General features: G+C 50.4%; 6 protein-coding genes and 1 non-coding gene across 7 annotated transcripts; 4 read left to right on the top strand and 3 right to left on the bottom strand.

Moving 5' to 3' along the window:
- Positions 1-180: 180 nt before the first annotated feature.
- On the top strand, positions 181-1,705 carry lysB (homoisocitrate dehydrogenase lysB). Its single transcript, XM_025664811.1, has 4 exons — positions 181-252; positions 324-364; positions 429-598; positions 667-1,705. The coding sequence occupies exons 1-4, from the start codon at positions 222-224 to the stop codon at positions 1,508-1,510; spliced, it is 1,086 nt and encodes a 361-aa protein (XP_025521199.1). The 5' UTR covers positions 181-221; the 3' UTR covers positions 1,511-1,705.
- A 564-nt stretch (positions 1,706-2,269) lies between these two features.
- BO85DRAFT_20348 (uncharacterized protein) lies at positions 2,270-4,464 on the top strand. The gene has a single exon (XM_025654559.1). The coding sequence runs from the start codon at positions 2,599-2,601 to the stop codon at positions 4,135-4,137; it is 1,539 nt and encodes a 512-aa protein (XP_025521200.1). The 5' UTR covers positions 2,270-2,598; the 3' UTR covers positions 4,138-4,464.
- Position 4,465: 1 nt separating this feature from the next.
- Positions 4,466-6,783, bottom strand: BO85DRAFT_20343 (aminotransferase-like domain-containing protein). Its single transcript, XM_025654558.1, has one exon. It carries the CDS (start codon positions 6,398-6,400, stop codon positions 4,793-4,795), a length of 1,608 nt encoding a protein of 535 aa, XP_025521201.1. The 5' UTR covers positions 6,401-6,783; the 3' UTR covers positions 4,466-4,792.
- Positions 6,784-7,368: 585 nt separating this feature from the next.
- Positions 7,369-9,782, top strand: BO85DRAFT_387443 (Zn(II)2Cys6 transcription factor; the record flags this gene model as incomplete). Its single annotated transcript, XM_025656671.1, has 5 exons — positions 7,369-7,571; positions 7,633-8,357; positions 8,410-8,833; positions 8,885-9,173; positions 9,236-9,782. The coding sequence occupies 5 exons, from the start codon at positions 7,369-7,371 to the stop codon at positions 9,626-9,628; spliced, it is 2,034 nt and encodes a 677-aa protein (XP_025521202.1). The 3' UTR covers positions 9,629-9,782.
- Positions 9,783-9,892: 110 nt separating this feature from the next.
- On the top strand, positions 9,893-12,343 carry BO85DRAFT_444575 (putative AAA family ATPase GCN20). Its single transcript, XM_025659045.1, has one exon. The coding sequence runs from the start codon at positions 10,014-10,016 to the stop codon at positions 12,267-12,269; it is 2,256 nt and encodes a 751-aa protein (XP_025521203.1). The 5' UTR covers positions 9,893-10,013; the 3' UTR covers positions 12,270-12,343.
- A 543-nt stretch (positions 12,344-12,886) lies between these two features.
- On the bottom strand, positions 12,887-12,958 carry BO85DRAFT_t14. Its single transcript has one exon. It is a non-coding gene; the product is annotated as a tRNA-Cys (tRNA).
- Positions 12,959-13,262: 304 nt separating this feature from the next.
- BO85DRAFT_444576 (translation initiation factor eIF-2B gamma subunit family protein) lies at positions 13,263-15,540 on the bottom strand. Its single transcript, XM_025659046.1, has 7 exons — positions 15,154-15,540; positions 15,031-15,085; positions 13,886-14,955; positions 13,755-13,831; positions 13,647-13,705; positions 13,545-13,585; positions 13,263-13,486 (listed from the first exon to the last, which is right to left on the bottom strand). The coding sequence occupies exons 1-7, from the start codon at positions 15,277-15,279 to the stop codon at positions 13,340-13,342; spliced, it is 1,575 nt and encodes a 524-aa protein (XP_025521204.1). The 5' UTR covers positions 15,280-15,540; the 3' UTR covers positions 13,263-13,339.
- Positions 15,541-15,785: the final 245 nt, after the last annotated feature.

The following is a 15,785-nucleotide window of genomic DNA, read 5'->3' on the forward strand; positions in this document are numbered from 1 at the left end:
TAGCAGCATTCTACGGAGTACTCCGAGAACACTCCGATATAGTGTGATACGGAAAGATAAAGCCGCCACTTACGCATAAGTGGTCGGTGCGCATCACGTGCATCCCCGCGGATGGGGCTAGACTAGCGGGAATCCTCCGATCACGGCGTCCGTTAAGCGGATGTTTTTCTCCAGCCAGCAGGAACTCTCTTTCTTACATCCCCTTTAGCAAGGTATTCACAATGGCTGCTGCTGCTAGGACGCTTCGCATAGGTCAATTGCTCCTCTATGTCTCTTAATATTTCTCTGCGCCCGTCTAGTTGCTGACATCTTCCCTCATGCAGGTCTCATCCCCGGTGACGGCATCGGCCGAGAGGTCATTCCGGTGAGTCACCCCAGCAAATAGCTCACTTTAGAAACACCAATTCTAATGAAACTTTCTTCATCAGGCCGGCCGGAAGGTTCTGGAGTCTCTCCCCTCTTCCTTGAACCTCAAGTTCAGCTTCGTCGACCTCGATGCGGGTTTCGACACCTTCAAGCGCACCGGTAGCGCTCTCCCCGATAAGACGGTCGAGATCCTCAAGAAGGAGTGTGATGGTGCTCTGTTCGGAGCTGTCAGGTGAGTGCTACATCGTTGTCCTCGTCATCGTCTACCACTCAATCACCTTCTAACCAATTCCTCCACAGCTCCCCCAGCACCAAGGTCGCCGGCTACTCCTCCCCCATCGTCGCCCTCCGCAAGAAGCTCGACCTGTACGCCAACGTCCGCCCCGTCAAGACCACCGCCGGCAGCACCGACGGCAAGCCCATTGACCTGGTGATCGTGCGCGAGAACACTGAGGATCTCTACGTCAAGGAGGAGCAGACCAAGGACACCCCCAATGGCAAGGTTGCCGAGGCTATCAAGCGTATCTCCGAGAACGCTTCTTCCCGCATCTCCACCATTGCCGGTGAAATCGCCCTCCGCCGCCAGAAGATCCGCAGTGTTGCTGGTATCGCTGGTCTCCGCACCGAGCCCATGGTGACCATCACCCACAAGTCCAACGTTCTTTCCCAGACCGACGGTCTCTTCCGTGAGACCGCCCGCAAGGCCCTCTCCGCCGACCGCTTCTCCTCCGTCCAAGTTGAGGAGCAGATTGTCGACTCCATGGTTTACAAGCTCTTCCGTCAGCCCGAGTACTACGATGTTATTGTCGCCCCCAACTTGTACGGTGACATTCTGTCGGATGGTGCCGCTGCCCTGGTTGGCAGTCTGGGACTGGTTCCTAGCGCTAACGTTGGTGATGGCTTCGCTATCGGTGAGCCCTGCCACGGCAGTGCCCCCGACATTGAGGGCAAGGGTATTGCCAACCCCATTGCCACTCTGCGCAGTGTTGCCCTGATGCTGGAGTTCTTGGGCGAGGAGACCGCCGCTGCCAAGATCTACACTGCTGTTGATGCCAACCTCGATGAGGCCAAGTTCCTTTCTCCTGACATGGGTGGTAAGGCTACTACCCAGGAGGTTCTGGATGATGTCCTGAAGAGGCTGTAAAGGGTTCTTGGAAATGACTCTTGATGTATAAATAGCGAGATAAAACAAAATAAGCTTCTAGAGGGAATATGTTGTCAACTTCCTGCTAAAAATGGAGGGGTATGTGGTAGTAGATTACTATGATGCGTATCTCACTAAACTACGGGAGGCTTAAGACGGTAAGATGCCATTGTCTAACATCTCTGATTCCGTGAGCAGGTAATAGACAAGAGGCAGTCTAGATTTAGGATTCCCAACACAAGAAACACAGCAAGGTGAACAAAGGTGGACAAATACCAAAGCGACACATATTTGACTGGCTGATCGCAGATGCAGTGACACGTATTGAGCCATTTGTCTGAAGGAATCTGACAGATCGTTAATTGTCATCACAGCCGATGGAGTACTCCAAAAGGAGGATTTTTACATACGATGTACTACTAAAGGCTTCGGGGAATTCTTTACCTCCTAACAAATCACTCTGTCCTACAAAGATACGCTCAGCTTCAGCCACCGCGACCAATATTTCAAGTTCCCAATCGGGTATGGGCGGTCGCGGCTCGTCAGCTGAACTCCTGGACAAACACTCCTTTGCTTTTTAGTCTAGTCTACCTCCTGGTTCGTTTCACCCGGCTCATCCTCGTGTCTCGTGCTGAACACTCCCCAGCCTCACGCTTGTGGATGTGGGTCAGCGGAGATCGAACATCAAGTCTGTTGTTCCTGGCAGCGTTTGCCCACCAGATCTACCTGCTAAGACCGATCTAAAATAACTAGTTAATCAGTCAGTTGGTTCCTATCATGCGGCCAGTTGCCGCCAGAGCCCCATGATCATATATACCCACCAAGAATCCGATCCAGACATCATAAGCTAGGGAGATACCGACTTTGAGACAGAGAAATCTCACGGCACACAAAGCAGTGACTCACCGAGGAGTAGATACGAACTTGCACGGCATCTTCCAAGACATAAACAACTGGCCCAGTCAAGGAGGAACTCTCCTAGCGTGAGGCGGTGCCCGGGCGGGAACCGTATAAGAGTGGAGGACGTCCTGCTGCGAGGGACGGCAAGGCCGACTATTTAATTGGAGCGCGTTCCACTCCCATCCACAATGCCAACACCAACATCACCTCAGCAAACTGTGCGGCCTCCTCGCAATAATAGATTGTCACAATTCTCATCGCCACTACCATTCCTAGCGCGCCTCATCGTCAGGCTTCGCAATATCTGCAGCACAAATATGGCATCCTATACATCGTTGGAAGAAGTGATCAACAGGGGAAAGTTCGAATCACTTAGTGACGAACAACTTGTTGATCTCCTGTATCATCAGTTTAAACCGGTGATCAACAGACTCAAGAATGTGGAACAAAATATTGAGGGAGACGATGCGCATCCCCAAGGATTACTAACCCGGGCAGGCGTTGGGGGAAAACGCAATAAGAATGATTATAATCTCACCCCCTCCCGATATCTTTTCAACGGCGAAGATTACTCAGAGGTGAATCGAACCTTGACTAATGTTCTTGCGGTGCGATGGCTGCTCGTCGGGGATTACCACACCTTTACTTGCCATCAGAAGGGACCTATAAAGTTAAAGATCGAAACTTTTAATAAATTCCACGATTTTATTGACCAGTTCCGAAAAGAGCCGGGTTGGCTGATGGCCTTGATTGTGGCTCTGGTCATAGGTGACGTGGGTAAAGACGATGAGCTAGCTAAGAAGGTGCGAGCTCAAGTCAAGACTCCATCAGACGAGGAAATGAATCACGATACAGTTCTCGAAAGGGCCCTTGAAATGAACATCATCGAGTCTCCCTCTCCATTAGATTTACTATTGGCTCCTCGACGAGATGATGTAATTCAAGGAGTGAGGCTGGGTGCCAAGCTCAATATCCCACAGCTAGCCCAAGGTGAGAATGTTCCAGGAAGCCTGCAATGTCTTCAAGATCTTCGAGGCCAGGAAAGCGCCTTTGATTTGAAATATCTTGAAATCATGTTCGATGTGGCTGGCGCAGGGGCGCATGTTGATGCTTGTGGTTCAGTCCGGATGATTGAACCGGTCTGCCAATCATTCCTACTTACTTATAAGATCCTGAAGCGCGTCATATCCAAAGAGATCACTATCCAGGAAGCCTACAATGAAGTCTTGCAAAATAGAGGCCGTATCTTATCCGACAAGGGTTATCCAGAGTTATCAACAGATGACAAGCAAGACCGGGCCCTCTTGCGCCTGTATGCAATGGGCAGGGTAGCCGATATCGACTTGGCAGAACGCTTCCGGAAGGCCCTTCTCGGCCTCCCAGATGATCATAGAGCTGAACTTATCCAAGAGCTTAATCAGAGTGGTCTGGAAGGGGAACAAGCTGTAATTCTCTATTACATGCCCGCACTGTTTGCAGAATTACTCCGGCACACCAAGCAGGCTTCCGAGGAAACGCAAATAAAGGCGCTCACATCGTTGATGGGCTTTATGAGACGCACATATATCGGGGCAAAGAATGTACCCGGTGAAACGGGTCTCATTATCGAGTGTGATGTATCTGGAGCAAAGAGCAAGATTCAGGCACCGGAATTCCCGGAAGACCTTACTGGGCTGAACGACTATAATCTCCCATCATTGGGCTCTAAGGATTCCCAATTCTGGTAGCCTAATTACCTCGCTCCTACCTCATGGAATATTGAGCGTTGCCTTCGTTCTCGGCCGTTGTCGCGGCTTGACAATACTCGAACCTTCCTTCTGTCCACACCATCTCACCTCATGACACGACTTCCTCTATGCCTGCTTGCTTCTTCGCTCCAATCTGCCTTTCCATAGAAAGCTGCCTTTTTTTCCTTTCTGGGTGGAAGGGCTGATACCTTTACGATTGCTACGACGCTCATGACACGACAAACCTTTGCGTCCCAATATAAGGATCCTAGAAAAAACGAGAATTTCTGGGTAGTAGTATTGATTTACATGCTCTGAAAGATACCACTAGAATGCATTGGCCATACACAGTGGGACAGTCTCGCGCTCAGCTAGCTCTTTGGCCGATAATCTACTTGCTTCTCTCCGATTTCGTAATTCGCCTCTTAATAACAAGAAAGGCATCACGGTAATCTCCAGCCCTGCTATCATTTACTGCTACATAAACTCTCCAAATACAAACCCCAAACTAGCCAGTCAGCGCTCACCTGGCGTGCAAACCCTACGTTCTGACGAGGCCCTCTAACTCATGAAGCGCGCCCTCAAACTAGGTGCCGATATTTAAGACACATGAAATACATTTGACAGTGCCTTCTTAAAGTATCCTTTAATTAAATTAAATTCCTAGGTCAAACTCTTCACACACAGCCTCCGCAAACAACCTCACCCCCTCCTTCAGATCTCCCTCCTCCGCAGCGGCGAACGTCATCCGAAAATGCAGATGGCCATTCCTTTCCTGATTTGAAGCGAACAGCGACCCCTTAGTCACAAGCACTCCCTTCTCCAAAGCCCTAGCTGCAACCCTCTCCTCCAGCCCAATTATCTGCGCACCAACCTCCTCCAGCGACAATCCAGACAAGCTCTTAAGCCGAGGATGCCGTGTCCAGTCAACTTTAACCCACAAAAACATGCCGAACTCCGGTGTATTCCACTGCACAGCCTCCCTGGGCAAATACTTGTTGCAAGCATCAAGAAGCACATCCCGCCGCCAGCGATACTCTCGCGAGAGGTGAACAAGCCACGTGGTGAACCCATCATGCCCCCAGTTCTCATCAAGCAGATGCCACAGCATTAGCTGGGAGGGGCCGCTAACAGCTACAGTGCTTACTTCCTGGTATGCGGTGAACTTATCGATGATTTGCCTGGATGCAGTGACCCAGCCGGCGCGCAACCCGGGAGCGAGGATCTTGGATGCTGAATCAAGGCGTACCACGCGGCCGGATGTGTCGAGGGTGAGGTAGGAGGGGATGGACTCGAAATGGTAGATCTGAGCGGCTTCGTCGTCTTCTGAGGCAGATTGGTTGGTATCAGTACCATTTGTTCCGTGATTGTCTTGGTAAGGACCCATCCTCAGGAAATAGTACGGATCATCCTCGATGATTATGATATCATGTTTCTCAGCAATATCATAGATAGCTCTGCGCCTTTCCAGCGATTGGGTAACCCCCGTCGGATTCTGACCCGTCGGGATGGTATACAGCACGTGCGGCCTGGGAGACTGAGCATCATCCCAAGAGGAAAGTACCTCATCCAGGGCATCAGCCCGCAAGCCATCCTCATCCATTTCAATTCCCTGGACGTTAATCCCATTCAACGCAGCACTTTCTAGTGTTCCGGGGTATGTATATTGCTCCGCGAGAATGGTGTCCCCGCGATTACAGAAGATTCTAAATGCCAACTCTGTCGCGGCAGTCGCTCCACAAGAGAGGAATGTTGCCCAGTCTGCATAAGGGGGATTGTGAATGAGCTCAACGTGCTCGGTGATGAATCGGAGCAAGTGTGCTGATCCGTGTGCGAAGCCGTAGTTCATTGCGATTGAGAGGTTGTATGTTAAACCGTATTTGGTTATGGTGTTCGCTGAGTGGCATTTTTCCGGTTCTTTGGGTGATTGTAGATTGGGTTTTGGTGTAGATTTACTTGTCGGTTCTGGAGAAGCCTCATTCAAGCCTATAGATTCCCAAGGATAATAGTCCGCAGTTGGTCGTCCCGTTCCCAGGGGGACGATCTTGCGCGGACCGTTTGGGCTGGACCCCTTTTTCAACGCTGAGCCGGTAAAGCTCCGGCTTTCGAGGCTGAAGTGGTGGTCGAGGTGATTTGCTGGTGGTTTTGTACGGTTGTATGGTGATTTGTACTCATCAGAGGAGACGGGTGGGGCAGGAATGAGAGGGAGAGGAGGCGCCGCAGCACGAAGGGCTTTGATCTCGGTGGATTGCAGGCGGGTCATTGTGGGAGATGAGATATTGGGTTTGGTTTACGAAGAATCAGAAGATCTACTTCGCGATTATGGATTTTGGTATTCTCTTATATTTTGGGGCAGGACAAGACATCACTTATCTTGATGCCGGAGAGATCGGAATGATGTACTCGAACACTCCGAATACCCCGCTTCTTGGTGGCTTTCGCTTATCGCGCGTTTTCCTTTTCCTTACCTCTGACCTTCACTTGGAATAAAGAGGGTGCTATATGTATTGAGCATGCGTATATCCACTCGCGAACTTTTCCCAGGGCCTGTCGTCGTCGAAACGCAGCGATATCACCTGTGAGCGGAAAACCCGCGTCTCTGATGTGTACACGGTGAGGTGTGAAGAGCTCCTTTCCACTCACCTTCCATTGCTCTAGTTCGCAGTTTGCATCTGCTTTCGGGGTCTTAGTCCTCTAAGAGTCTGTATAAGCCTTCGTTCATTTAGCTCAGCTGATCCAGCACATATTGAGTAGGGGGTTGGAGGGCCTGGGAATGTATTAGTTTGAGGTTAACAGTAGAGGTCTCTGTTGTTGCGTATGTAGCAAATATTCGAATCCAAGATCGCTCACAACGCTATTTCAACTATATACATGTGTACATGATTTCCCGATCGTACTACTAATTTAGAGTGTCTTTCTGCCCAGAATATTGTTCTGTATATTCAGTATCATCCGACCAAGCCTGCCATAGAAGCACTAGTATCAATCGTAGAATGCCAGGGATCCACTTACGTAGCGACCAAAATATTCACGCGAACAAGACCAGCTTGAGCTTTTTGATTCTTTCTTCTGTCTGAGAGTAGTATGATATAAGTGGTACTGGTGCCGATTGTCTCATCTCGGCATAGTCATTTACCCCGCTCCGAGACTCCGATAACGCTACCCACGTCTCTCCGTACTCGCCGATCCATCCTCGAGGGCGTCAACGCACCATTATATCTGCGATTGACCATGTCAACTAGATTAGCCGCATGTGAACCTTGCAGGAGGTCCAAGCTTGCGTGCGATCATCAACAGCCGGTCTGCAACCGGTGTAGGGATGGCAACCGACCGGGTCTTTGTATCTACAGAAGTGCGCCGTTCAAAAGACGAAAGACTAGCAATGCGGTGACAGAGCATATATCTTCTCGTCAGTACGATTTCCCTAATTCTTAGTGTCATTCGAATATACATCGGCTAAGACCATGCCACTTCATTCGGCGTCACCACTTTTAGCTCTCCAGACCCATCACCCCCAGCATCATCTCCACCTCATGCAGGAGGAAATAGATATCCCAACCCAGGATATCTTGGGTCGTCCAGCCATGTCGCCATATTCAAACATATTACTTCATCAGATAGTCAAAGTGCTACATCTCATTTGAGCCCTAACACCGCTTCGTGGACAGCATCTCTCTTCCCGCCTGACGATGATCTCGTCGTCCAGCGATGTGCAGATGCCCTCAAAATGCTCCTGACGAGGTTTTCCTTGCCTGCTATGAAAGAGCTAGTAAAGCTGTGGCGGGCAAAGGGAACGAATCTTGCGATCATGGGTGCTATGGTTGATCAATGTATTGATAACATTCCCCTACCACCCTCATCGACGAACGAAGATTGGCATCTGCTATATGCGAAATCTCTTCTCACTAACTCTTCCCAGCCGCTCAGATACTCTCAGTACTCTACCTTTTCCGAGTTCTGTGCTCAGTTTATCAATCAGAATATGCGATGGGAAACACTCGCAATCTTTCTCTCAGCTGTGGTCCGTGCCACTATGGATATTCAGTTCTTCCCGTCGCTGTATATGACCGAGGAGAAGAAGTATAGCCTTAGGAAGCTATGCACGAGATTAGCGGACTATGCTCTGGAGATTACCATCTCTCTCGACTGTTTGAATGACCTTCAGATCTGCTTACAGTATGAGAACTTCATCGTGCATTCCCATGTAGACGGGGACCATAGTACGTTTCGCAGGTGAATGCGCCTCATTGATGAAGAGCTAATATCGTCCAGGCTACTATTCATGGCGGAAGCTCGGAGACGTTATATCCTCAATATATGCTCTAGGATACCATGAGAACCTCGATGAAAAACCCGATACACCTCGCTTCTTGACCGAGCTACGTAAGGCTGTCTTTGCCCGCGTCTATTCGGCGGACAAGAATGTTGCCATCTTTGTCGGTCGACCACCTCGCATGAATAGACAGTTCTGTTACTTTCAGATTCCCTCAAGTCCGCTTCCCGATGACGTTTGGTTTACCTCCTCTGAAAAGCTGGATATTAAAAACAATGATCCTCTTAGCTGGGACCCGTCGACTAAAGCGAGCTATATGGCTGAGACTCGATGGACTGCATTGTGTGCTGGGGTTAAAGAGGATATACTCAACTTGCAGAGAAGCCGGCCAAGTGACATGGAACTTTTCTATCAACGGGTTACGTAGGTTTACTTTGCAGAAAAGAGAACTTATGTGTATGTTGACGATATCAGTGACATCAAAGCTCAGGCTGAAAAGAACTACTCTGCACTGCCTCCGCATTTTCAGTTCCGCAACAATCTCAGAGACAGTACACTGAGCACCTTTGAACGCGACTTTATCGGCTCAGTGCAGCTGAATCACTTGCACGCGCTCTTTCTGCTGAATCTCCTCCTGCTAAGTACCCCTACTGAGCCAGATCCCACCCTTGTGGACATCGCCGAACAGATACTCTCAGTCACAGTGGACATGGTTCTCTTGCGTGACCAACTTACAAACTCGGGAACGTGTCTCCTGTGGAAGGTATGTGTCTAACCCCCTGCCCAGCTCGTACCGTAGCCTTGAGGTAACTGTAAGTTGAGCAGGTCGCCTATCATAGTCTTCCTGCTGCAGGAATTCTCCTCCTCGCTCTTCTCAACGAGCGGGCCACTCCTAGTATGCCCCGTATAACACGGCCTCGAACACTCCAGCATCTGACAATCCTCTCTGCGGAGATTCAAGCCGGATCGATCATTCGGCCCCAAGAACCCAACTATGAGCTTATGTCCAAGGCCATGCAAACGATTCAAAGCTTCCTGGATTCGGTCACTTCTGAACCCATGCACCCTGTATCAGACTTGACACCCCGCAGTCCGAACCTTATTGAATGGTCTAGCTTTCCTTACCAGGAATCCTTAGACTTTGAGATTGGGTTCTGGGAGAGTCTGGCTGACCACCCGCTACTGAGCTTTCAATCTGGGCTGATGGCGCCCGAGTAAATACTTCGTCCATGAAAGTCTCTTCAAGCTCATAATTATTGAATCCACAAGAGTGAACTGAAAATGGCCACTCCCTATGAGACAATGTATAATTGTATATACCTCATGATCACGTGCCCGTGGGGCGCCGGGGTCGGGAAAACTCTAATTTTACAACACATGACGGAGGCCCGTGGGTATCCATTTAGATATCAGTAGAAACACGATTAAAATATCGTCTGGATTGCAGTGGACACATATTAGTGTTACCCATATCCCTGCATCTTCTCGAGCCCTGTATCTGCACGGAGTTGGCACCTTTCGCCACCATCCCAGCGACAAGTGTCCCAACCCGGGTCCATTTCCCCCCGCTCAATCCAGTGTGATCCACGCTCAGCTGTCCACAATGGAGTCGGAACTCCAAGCACAGATCCCCGGTCTCGATCGCGTGGTATCAGAGTACTCCGTGGGGTACCTGACCCATGCCTCCAAGGCCTATGTGGAAGATGCCAACGCTCCGTCGCCACTGGCCGAAGCGGCCGATATGGTCACCGAGCTCCTCGTCTCCGCATCGGGTGACTTCACCTCCGAGAATGAACAGGCCATCCGCAACTTGGTCGAGAAGTTCATCTCCTCGTTGAGTGCCGCTGATGGAGTCGACGCCGAGCGTCGCCAGATGCCCTTTGCCGCCAAGAAGCTCGACCAGGCCATCAATGTCGGCTCCCAACGCAACATGTCTTCTACTCTGGGTCTTGCCGGAGGTAACGTCGATCTGGAGTCGGCTAATGCCAGAAAGGTCGAGTCTAAGGTCGACCGCAAGAAGCTCGAGAAGGCCGAACGCAAGATTCGTGCCAAGCAGGAGAAGAAGCAGATGAAGACGGTGCAATACGAATCATCCCGTCTCCTCAACCAGCCCGACAGTACCATGTCCTACGAAGAGTTCTTCATGGCTGTCAACCCTCTGCAGCTGGGCTCGGACTCCCAGTCCAAGAGCAAGGACATCAAGGTGGACAGCATCGACATCTCCGTCGGCGGTCACCGTATCTTGACAGACGCTTCCCTTACCCTGGCATATGGTCGTCGCTACGGTCTTGTCGGTCAGAACGGTATCGGAAAGTCTACGCTGTTGCGTGCACTCAGTCGCAGAGAAGTCGCCATTCCCAGCCACATCTCCATTCTTCACGTCGAGCAAGAAATCACAGGAGACGACACACCCGCTCTCCAGGCCGTCCTTGACGCCGACGTATGGCGCAAGCGCCTCCTTGCCGACCTGGAGAAGATCACCAAGCAGCTGGCAGACATTGAAGCAGAGCGATCCTCCATGGCAGACACCTCCAAGGATGCCGCCCGTCTGGACCACGAGCGCGAGGGTCTCGACATCACACTGAACGACATCCACTCCAAACTCGCCGAGATGGAATCCGACAAGGCCGAGTCCCGCGCCGCCAGTATCCTGGCCGGTCTCGGTTTTTCGCCCGAGAGACAGCAATTCGCGACCAAGACCTTCTCCGGAGGTTGGCGTATGAGATTGGCTCTTGCCCGAGCCCTATTCTGCGAACCCGATCTCCTCCTGCTGGACGAACCGTCCAACATGTTGGACGTGCCATCCATTACCTTCCTTTCCAACTACCTCCAAACATACCCCAGTTCCATCCTGGTCGTTTCTCACGATCGAGCATTCCTCAACGAAGTCGCCACCGACATCATCCACCAACACTCCGAGCGTCTCGACTACTACAAGGGCGCCAACTTCGACTCCTTCTACGCCACCAAGGAAGAGCGCAAGAAGAACGCCAAGCGCGAATACGAAAAACAAATGGCCGAGCGCGCCCATCTCCAAGCCTTCATCGACAAGTTCCGCTACAACGCCGCAAAGTCCTCCGAAGCCCAATCCCGTATCAAGAAACTCGAGAGAATGCCCATCCTGGAAGCTCCCGAGAGCGACTACGTCGTGCACTTCAAGTTCCCCGAGGTCGAGAAACTCTCTCCCCCGATCGTCCAAATGTCCGACATCGCCTTCGGATACACTCCCGACCGTCCCCTCCTCCGCAACGTGGACCTCGACGTACAACTCGATTCGCGTATTGGTATCGTTGGTCCCAACGGTGCCGGTAAGACTACTGTGCTGAAGCTCCTCACCGGCCAACTCCAACCGACAAAGGGTCTCCTCTCGCAACACGCCCGCCTGCGCGTCGGTTTCTTCGCCCAACATCACGTCGACGCTCTGGACCTGACCACCAGCGCCGTCAGCTTCATGGCCAAGACCTACCCCGGAAAGACAGACGAAGAATACCGCAGACACCTCGGTGCCTTCGGTATCACCGGTATGACGGGTCTGCAGCGCATGGAGCTTCTGTCCGGAGGTCAGAAGTCCCGTGTCGCCTTCGCTTGTCTGTCGTTGACGAACCCCCACATCCTGGTTCTGGACGAACCGTCTAACCATCTGGATATTGAGGGTATGGATGCGCTGTCCGAGGCGCTGCAGAACTTCGAGGGTGGTGTGGTGATGGTCTCTCACGATGTTACGATGCTGCAGAACGTTTGCACTAGTCTCTGGGTTTGTGATAACGGTACGGTGCATAAGTTTGATGGCTCTGTCAATGCTTATAAGAAGTTGATTAGCTCTCAGGCTAATGAGGCGGGTGTTGTTGCTGCTCATTAAGGGGAGTGTAATGGGCTCGCTAGTAATGATAAAATTATGGATAATTCTCAACGATGCATGGTTTCTTCTTTTAAGTAGTAGCGGTTAATGTTTGCTGAGTCGTAGATTTCTGTACCTGGTCTCATATGCTACAAAATAGTTACTTCGTTCTACCGTGGACTAGTGGTCGGAAGGCATAGCTGACCGCTGCATGCTCTACTCCGAGTCATTGAACTAGCCACTCCGAAACAGAAAGAAGAGCATACTACATCTTGCTTGACGTGATTCTTGAGATAAGTAATGGTTTCAGTAATTACTACCCCTCTGACAGATTATCTTGTAACCCTATTGAATTGAACTTAAACATTCAAGCAATGAAACTGCTCCGCTCGGATATATACTTCCGCTGTACCCCTACAATGATACTAGTACTAGGGTGGTATCAGCAATCTGGACCAACACTCTCACCAGAAAAGTATTAACTATAGAAGTAGTTATATGAGCCAAAGGAGGGAAAAAAAAAAAAAAAAAAAAAAAAAAAAAAAAAAAAAAAAGTGGTGTTGAATAATTCCCTTCTTGGTTGGTCATAAGAGATCTCGGGGAACGAGAAAAAGCGGCAAAAAAAAAAAGAAAAAGAAAGGGCCGAACGCGATTTGAACGCGTGACCTTAAGATCTGCAGTCCCACGCTCTACCCCTGAGCTACCGGCCCTTCTTGTTGTTTGGTTTGCTATTTTGTTTGGTTCTTATACTAAAGGATGGCTTGAATGCCATGCTTGTTCTTTGTCTCCTAGCATGAGGTTCAGATTACATGCAGAAGGGATGTCTTTTCTATCCTCACCAATGGTAGTTGTAATGTCCATGATTAAGCGCATTTTTATTTCCTGGTAATTTTCTCCAGTTGCATCATTACCAATATTTCTAGTAGCTGGGTGTTTTTTAGATCAATTGTAGCCATCTCTTCTACATTAGATTCGTTTACAGACCAGCATCCGAAAGACTCGTCATCTCATCTATTTGAAGACATAATGCAGTAGGATCATATATACTATGCTGATAAGTATTTACTCATATAATATACAATCCAGCTAATCTAGAACCCCTCATCATCACCGCTATCGCCTTCTCCATCAATATCCATATCATCATCCTCGTCGTCGAGTCCCTCGAAGCTCATGAACTGCTCGTTCTTAGCATCGGTCTCTTCCTCAACCACGACGCCATCTTGGATTTCACAGTCCTGTAAAAGGAGTTAGTAAGGGATCTATAATATATGGTTTAGCAGAACTCAGACGCACCTTGAGTACGGAATCTTTTCCGATCTGACTGTATCTGCCGACTATGTAATTGTCAATCATGGTCCTTATTCCCTTGAGTCATTTTTATCGTAGAAGACTTACCGATACATCCTGTAAGGACACACTTGGGTCCGATGACTGCGTTGTCCATGATGACACACCTAATTAATGTTAGAGACTAAGAAATAAATACAAAATCGTGGAGCTTACCTCGTGAGACGTGCGCCACTGCAGATCTTGGCGTTGGCCGAAATGCAGGACTCCTTGATGACACACTTTTCCTCGACCTTTGCTTTGGTTAGTGCTGAAATATATGACTCTTGAAGGTTCAGAATGCTTACCGTTACATTGGACCCCAACAAGCAATCGCCCTTCGTGACGATAGACTTCGAAGCGACTGCCTCCGGAGTAGCAATCTTGGCGGCGTGACTGAATGGCGAGGCAGCAGCGCGGCCAACCTCTTCAACTGACTCGAGCTTGGCAAGACGCAGAGACATGGCCAACACCAGGGCAGCACTGTCTACGCGCCGAATGAGTTGCTTGGACGACTTGGTCGTGTATGCGAGGATGGGCGGAACTTCCACAGAGGACTCGGTAGATTTCGTGCCGCGGGACTCGGAACCCTGAGCGTGTGTAGTGGTCATGCTGCGAAGGTCGATTTCCTCCTCCAAAGAGTCACCATCATTGCTTCCATGATCATCTTGAGTCTCCTTCTGTCCGCCCACGATCTCATCGATGCCGAGCTTGGCGCTCAGTCCACGCTGCCACCCCGCTTTCGCCCAGTAGCCGATCAAGTCCTCACTTACGGATTCGAAGCGCTCCTGGTGCTGTGCGAGCGATCGAACCCACTTAGGCAGAATGTACAGGTGTGCATCGCGGTAGCTGGTCAACATCTTGACCGAGGCATGCTTCTCCACCAGGGTATGACGAAGCAGAAGCCCCTTATCATTCTCTACCTGCTCTTTCAAGGTATCCATGGGCATTGACAGGACGAGTTTTGAGAGCTCATGACGCGAGACAGAAGGCACCTCATCCTGGTCGAGGGAAGTAATCGCCACAAAATCGGTAGGCTCTTTCTTGATCTCGTCTTGGATGCCTTTCGCGGGATAGAACACGGACAGACCTCCTTGGGCAGCGGGGCCCAATTCACTTTGCGAGGCGAGCCATGCCTCAAGCAAATGCTCGCCAGGGATATCGCACAGCAGATCACAACTCAACAGCAAGAAATTGGATTGGATGCAAGCTTGTACTTCGGGTAGACGCAGTAGTTCCGCGGTTCCTGTCGTCATCTTGAGGTCCTTCGGGGCAATGATCGTGGGGGAGGGCGAAGAGAGTGACGTGAGGTAGGGGTTCTGTTGTAGAGCGGCCTTGAGGGGAGCCAGAGCGGAGGGAGGTGTGATCAAGACGATATCTGAGCCGTTAGTCTTTCACTTCAGCAAGGACCGCAAGACCCAACGGCCTCAGAGGGCGCGTTGTCGTCGCTCACCATGTATCCCTGCGCGCTTGCACCAATCCAGCGGGTAGTATACCATCGGCCTGAGCTGCGCATCCATTGGTATTAGTGACTGCTTGATGTGGAGTCCCGCGCGGAGAATTTGCCAATACATACAGCGATGGGGATTAAGCATTTTGGGTTTTCTTCAGGATTAGAGGAGATGGTGTTCAAGCTCTCACCAGGACCACAGAGGATCAAGGCTTGGAAGCCACTGCTCGGTACTGGCGTGGCGTGGACCATGTTGGTTTGCGATTCCGAATTTCTGAATGACTATGACAGAACCCCGCGGACAATGGTGGTGGGGTTGAAGACAGGGATTGGGAGCACTTGAAGCTGCAGGGGCTTGAGACAAGTGCTTTGAAATTATCCTCAAATACTGTCAGACAATTCGAATGAGCGACTGAAGGATGCAATCTTGCAATGATTGTCAAATGCCTTCCGCAAGAGGAATGAGTGTGAAGCGCAAGAATGGATTGTGATAATAATTCATCTCCGCCCGAAATTTTGCCCTCGGTCACCGCTGTCATGCCGACAAACAGAACAAAAGCCTCACCGCCTAGACTATTTATACTACTATAGTCAATCATCCTGTGAGAGTGTAGGCACTGCAGTCTAGCCCTGATTTTACCCCCTTCCTGCAAGTCATGCATCCGGACTGTTCCTGTCCAACAATTGGCGCCGGCACCAGAACTACTACTTACGTATGGCGCAGATTTGGCTTTTGGAGTACTTGTTCTGGCCAACTC

Source organism: Aspergillus piperis, assembly GCF_003184755.1.
Source record: "Aspergillus piperis CBS 112811 unplaced genomic scaffold BO85scaffold_1, whole genome shotgun sequence".
NCBI lineage: Eukaryota > Fungi > Ascomycota > Eurotiomycetes > Eurotiales > Aspergillaceae > Aspergillus > Aspergillus piperis.